The sequence below is a fragment of the Propithecus coquereli genome, unplaced genomic scaffold (genome assembly GCF_000956105.1).
Source record: "Propithecus coquereli isolate 6110/MARCELLA unplaced genomic scaffold, Pcoq_1.0 Scaffold122, whole genome shotgun sequence".
In the NCBI taxonomy this organism is placed as follows: Eukaryota; Metazoa; Chordata; class Mammalia; order Primates; family Indriidae; genus Propithecus; species Propithecus coquereli.
The window spans coordinates 4,194,423-4,200,422 of record NW_012136303.1 but is presented as its reverse complement, the minus strand read 5'-3'; the positions used below and the strand labels follow the sequence as shown (position 1 = coordinate 4,200,422).

Here is a 6,000-nt window from a genome sequence, read left to right as displayed (position 1 = left end):
TGCTTGAGGAATGGCGAAATGGATTATAGAGCATCTACATGGCTGTGCCTCGGTTAAAAACAATGAGGTGGATTGAAATGTCGTGACCCGGAAAGTATCCAACATAGATTATCATATGAAAAAACAAAATGCAAGGTAAAGAATTGGTATGTTTGTGATCCCAGTTTTGCTTTTAAGGAAGTATGTTTCTGTTCAGGGCAAGTATGAAAAGATCTTCACGATTCTCTAATTTATTAACTCTGAAAACTGCAGAGCGTTAGAATCAGGTGAGGAAATATTTATTTTTCAACTTTATACGTGTCCCTATATTATCAGTTGTGTCTACAACTGATAGGCATTATTCTAATAATAAAAATAATAAAACATTTAAAGGACATAGTTTTTGTAATAAAAGTGGTATAGCTCACTAAAAACAAATCAGAAAACGCAGGAAAGTACAAAAAAGAAAAGAAGCGCTTTCTAGGTACATTTTCTGGCGATAACTATTACCATTTTGGTGTATTTCCTTCCAAGTTCACTTGTAGAGGTTTTTGTTGTCGTTTGCCTTTTATATACTAGTGATCCCATCATATAAACCTAACCTTTTTTTCACTAAACGTTATCATCGGTATTTTCCTTGTAGACATTTCCTCTTAGTTAGTTACAAAATATTCCACTGAGTAGATTTATTGGTTTACTAACGCCTCATGCTGCAGACATTTGGGAAATATTCAGTTTCTTGCTATTATGCCATACAATGCTACAAAGGAATATATTTTTTTGTAAACCTTTTACTGTATTTAAGATTTCTCCTTTGGATGGTGTCACAGAGGTGTAAATACAGGGTCAAGTGCATCTGGCCAGATTGTTTTCCAAAAGAATTCTCTTTATTTTTACCGTCCTGTTGACACGATCCATTTCACCCCAGCTCCCCATTACTGGGGATAATCATTTGAAAAAGCCATTCTGAAACAATTGGCATGTCTAGGTGAAGCATGTAGAAGCATTCATTATACTATTCTTGCAAATATTCTGTGACTTTTGAATTTTTCAAAATAAAAATGTAAAAAAAATGTAACTGACAATGAGGAAGCAGGTTTCGCATTAGAATTTACATCTCTCCTAATTTGCATTTCTCCCATTCATTAATACATCCCTTTGAAATTGTGTCTCTTCTGTCGCCGGGAGCTGTGAGCATTTTCTCAGATGGTGTAGTTTCTCTTGTATGTTTTCTTATCCTTTATTCAATAAATAAAGGGTCATACATTCTATTGATTTTCCTTGTGACAAGAACATTAGACTCTCACATTTGCTACAAATCTTTTGTCTGGCCTTTTTTGCCTTTAATTTTTGTCCCGACATCTGTTTTATTTTTATGTATTATAGTTGACTCCTTAGTTAAGTCCATAGTTGTCCATTGGTTTCTACCATCATTGCTAAACTAAGAAAATTCTCTTTCTGCTTAAGATTTGACAGCTAATCAGCTTCTTTTCTCTGTGGATATATATATATATATATATTTTGGAGACAGGGTCTTGCTCTGTCACCCAGGGTAGAGTGCCGTGGTGTCATCATAGCTCACTGCAACCTCAAACTCCTGGGCTCACGCGATCCTCCTGCCTCAGCCTCCCGAGTAGCTGGGACTACAGGGCTGCACCACCATGCCTGGCTAATCTGTATACTTTTTGTAGAGACGAAGTCTCACTCTTGCTCAGGCTGGTCTGGAACTCCTGATCTCAAGCGATCCTCCCGTCTCAGCCTCCCAAAGTGCTAGGATTACAGGTATGAGCCATGGCGCCCAGCCCTGTGGGTTGATTTTGATTGTCAGTTTATACTTTGCTTGGCTGTGGAGAGGGGAGGCTCTGAATTCTGCTGAGCCACCCCCGACTCTCCTCTTTAACCCCTCCTTCCCCTCTGCTCCTGGGCAGGCCAGAGCAGTGGTGAAGTGTGAAGAGCTGGGAGCCAGGCTTCCTTCACCAGAGGGGAGCTATACGTGCTCTTAAGCCACTAACCCACTTTGCTGAGCATCCTCTTTTCCTGTTTTTTAAATAACAGCTTTATTGGGATATAATTGAGCTTTATAGATAATATTTTTATACATTGAGATCTATATCAATCCTTGACCACCAACCTCTGCCAGATGTTCACCTCACCAACGTTGCTGTTCAGAAAACGTCTCCCGACTACCACCCAAAGAAGGTGAGGGAGCTGGGCCTGTGTTCTCCAGGGGTCCAGCTCCTAGGGCTGGGCTGGGAGTGGCGGGGGGACTGTGTCTGGGGCTCATAGTTCACAGTTTTCAGGGTCCAGGGCAAGAGTACAAGTCAGGCCCACATACCATGTGTCTAAATATTTCAAACTTGCAAATCAGACTAATGCACCCCTATGCAAAATGTGTCCTCTCCTCCTACCTTGACGTGTATCTTCTATCTATTGATCAACTAATGTATCATACAGATATACTTTATATCTATCTAATCTATATAAAATAACCTGCAAGGCCAGCTTCAAATACAGAATTCTCAGACTTGTCAGAGTTAAGGGCCAGATCAGAGGGGTGCAGGAGAGAGGGCCCCCAACTCACACCTGCTCCCTTCTTTTCCCTCCCCTGGCTCCATCCCACACAGTGGGGGCCTGGTGCATACACGCCCCTGCAGACAGCAGTCTGGTGGTCACTCCTCGGCCTTGGGATGCACACACGGTCAGCGCAACCTGGCCTCAGCTTGCTCAGGGAGACACCTACACAGGCTCTGTGGGCAGGGACTTCTGGGGGCCTGGTAGCCAGTCCTCTTGGACATACAGAACTTTTGCCCCACAAGGAGGGGCACACCCAGAGTCTTCCCAATCACAGGACTTAGGGCTGGCCCCTCTTGCCCAGGCCTAAGGGCAGTTATTTAGGGTCCCAGCTAACTGAGTGCCCTCTCCCAACCCGGCTGCCCGGGCCCCAGGGCTGCAAGTGGATGCTGCAGCGCTTCCGGCAGTACCTGGCATCCAAGCACGGGCCCGAGGCGGTAGAGACACTCTTCAGCGACATGGACAACATCTTTGTCAAAAGCCTGCAGAGCGTGCAGAAGGTGATCATTAGTGACAAGCACTGCTTCGAGCTGTACGGCTATGACATCCTCATCGACCAGGACCTCAAACCGTGAGTGAGTGGGTGGGTGGCCCAGCGAGCCAGGAGGTCATGTTTTGCACACTCTGCATCCAGACTGTGCTTGGATTTGAATCCCAGCTCTGCCACTTCCTAGCTGTATAACCTTGGGCACGCTTCCTTTTTCGGTGCCTCAGTTTGCCCGTCTGTAAAATGGGATTGGTCATTGTGCCTATGCCTTAAAGGATCGTTATGAGGAATAAGTGACATATAGTCTGCAGAGCACTGAGCAACGTGTACCTGGCATGAGAAGTCCTTTCCCGATCATCTGCTGAGTCAGGGATCTTTCCCCTCTGTAAGTCCCCTCTGTAAGTCCTGGTGCTTTGAGGATGCAAAGTGCCGCGTGAGGGAATATTGTTACAGCGTCGATCCCTGCCAAGAATTTGGTGCACTCCACTGCGCTCATGGAGGAGGTTGATCTGACACATAGAACAAGCCTGACCTGGCAGGGACCACCAGTGATGGCCTCACCTGTGAGGACATGGAAGCCCAGTGGGGTGTTTGGGGAGCTTGAGATCACGTCGCAAGTCAGAGGCAAAGCCAGGCCCGGGGGTCCAAGTACCTGGGCTGAGCTGCTCCCCTCTGGCACTGCTGGCTCCAGGACCCTATTCGGGGTCACTGTATGTGCTGAGGGGCTTCCTGAGCCAGGAGTAGGAGCCCCTGAGCAAGACCTAAGTCAGGCCCTGGTTTGGGAACAGGATCTCGGCAGCAGCGGGTCTCTGTCCTTTGCCACCTACAGCGAGGTGAGGTGCAGCCCTGGGCCTTGCCGTGGACACTGCAGAATAAGCTCGGGAGGAGGCAGCCCGCGGTGGAAAGGGGCCCTGGTCTCCTGCTGGCTGAGCCCGCCCCTCTCTGCCCAGCGTCCTGTCTGCAAAATGACAGAGTTGTGAGCTGGAGCTTCTTGGGCTGCTTTCAGCCTGCAAATACCTTGAGTTTGACCTTCGGAATGATTTGTTTTTAATTTAAATGTGTTGACAAGCACATTGGGACAAGCAAATTTGGGACATGTTTACATAAAAATCAGAATTGGTGGCTTTTCTGGAAAAATTAGATGACCTGGCCATTCTGGGCTCACGTCCCTTTCCAGCCCATCACGCTCTCGCCCCTCCCTGCTGTCTGCCCGACCTTTGCCACAGCAGGTCGGTCGCGTCTACAGCACATTTTCCCTAGGAAGGGAAGTTTCTCTTGCAACCACCTCTCTGTCAGAAGAAGGAAAAACAGGACAGCGCGAGGACAGCAGAATTGTTCTTGTACTCACCCAGCTCTCCGCATTTAAGTTCCCTGTCTTCACCCGGGAAGGTGGGGGGAGCAGCCCTGGCGGAGCTGGGGGTGGAGCCCGGGCTCCCCATTGGTCTCTGGACAGCCCTGCGCTCCCTCCTGGTCTAGGTGGCTCCTGGAGGTCAATGCCTCCCCATCGCTGACGGCCAGCAGCCAGGAGGACTATGAGCTCAAGACCTGCCTCCTGGAAGACACGCTGCACGTCGTGGACATGGAAGGCAGGTGAGGGAGGGCAGCCCCGGTCACACGCCCCTGTACATGACGACTGGGCTCCCGCCGAGGAAGAGGGACAGCTTAGAACCCTGGGACTCTAGTGGCCCTCAGAGGTGGCTCTGGCCTGCCGCACCATCTTATAATGGAGAAACTGAGATGTTCACATAGGGTCAGGTCGCAGCACGAGGACTCAGCCTTCCCAGGGCAGAGCAGGGCCAACTACAGCTTTCTGAGACTTGGTCTAGAAGGATTTCCTCAAAACTTTCTGACTGTGGGACCCTGGACTAGTCACTTCACCTTTCTGAGACTCAGTTTCCTCATCTGCAAAATGAGAAACGTCATGTCTGCTTCTCAGAGTTGTTAGTTGATAATGCACTGTATAGTGCCTAGTTGAGTACTCAGAGGCTATTTATTATTATAACAATGTGTATATAATGAAAAAATCCAGGGTCTGCTTTCAGGAATGGGTGAATCCAGGCGCTCAGTCAATGTTGGCTGGTTTGTTTCCTCTCTCTCTCTCTCTCTCTTTCTTTCTCCTTCTCTCCCTGCCCCTCCCACTCCTCTTTCCTCCATATTAGCTTTTTCCCAATATTCCAGCAAAAGTTTGAGGGCTGATTCTCACTGCTGGGGATTGGGATACATGCCCATTCCTGAACCACTCATCATGACTCTAATTGGCCAGGTAGGTATAGGTCTTGTTCCCACCTCCCAGGGAGTGGGGTCAACCCCACCTGAGCCACGTGGGTGAGGGAAGGAAGAGTGGTTCTCAAAGGAAAACCTGAGGTACCCTTGGACTGAAAGAAGGTGAAATGGATGCTGAGCAGCAGAAACCACAGGTGTCCACTATCCCTACCATCGCGTACTCATTCAACAAACATTTGAGCCCTACTCTGTGCCAGCTCCTGTGACACATACTGGGGACACAGTAAAGAGTAAAGAACACAACGGACTAATCCCTGCCTTCATGGAGTTTATGGTTTGAGGAGGAAAGGAGACTTTAAGCCAGAAATCACAAATAGGCACATGCTACCAAGCAAGAGAGCCTCGGGGGAAAAAAATAGGAGACGGCCCCTCTGAGACCTGCGTGGGCACCTGGGAAACAGCCAGTGAATGGTTGGACAAAAGAAGGAATCCTGACGGGGTGGACGCTGGTAGGGTTCAGGGAGGGGTCGGAGGCCTACCTGGCTTGGTCTTAGGGCCCCAGCAGGGGAACGTCATTAATTCCGTGTGTCTCCTGCCAGGCTCACAGGAAGGGAGAAGCGAGTCGGGGGCTTTGACCTCATGTGGAATGATGGCCCTGTCAGCAGAGAAGAGGGGGCTCCTGAGCTGTTGGGGATGGGAAACTTTGTGACCAACACGCACCTTGGTATGTAGGAACAGGC

At 48.6% G+C, this 6,000-nt stretch overlaps 1 protein-coding gene across 1 annotated transcript in view; it reads left to right on the top strand.

Annotated features, from left to right (window-relative positions):
• The window catches only part of TTLL9 (tubulin tyrosine ligase-like family member 9), a 34,872-nt gene that overhangs the window by 25,507 nt on the left and 3,365 nt on the right, over positions 1 to 6,000 (top strand). The window contains exons 9-12 of the mRNA XM_012665723.1: positions 2,120 to 2,178; positions 2,925 to 3,121; positions 4,514 to 4,627; positions 5,860 to 5,984. Of these exons, the coding sequence (XP_012521177.1) occupies positions 2,120 to 2,178; positions 2,925 to 3,121; positions 4,514 to 4,627; positions 5,860 to 5,984 (495 nt within the window). The remainder of the gene's footprint in view (positions 1 to 2,119; positions 2,179 to 2,924; positions 3,122 to 4,513; positions 4,628 to 5,859; positions 5,985 to 6,000) is intronic.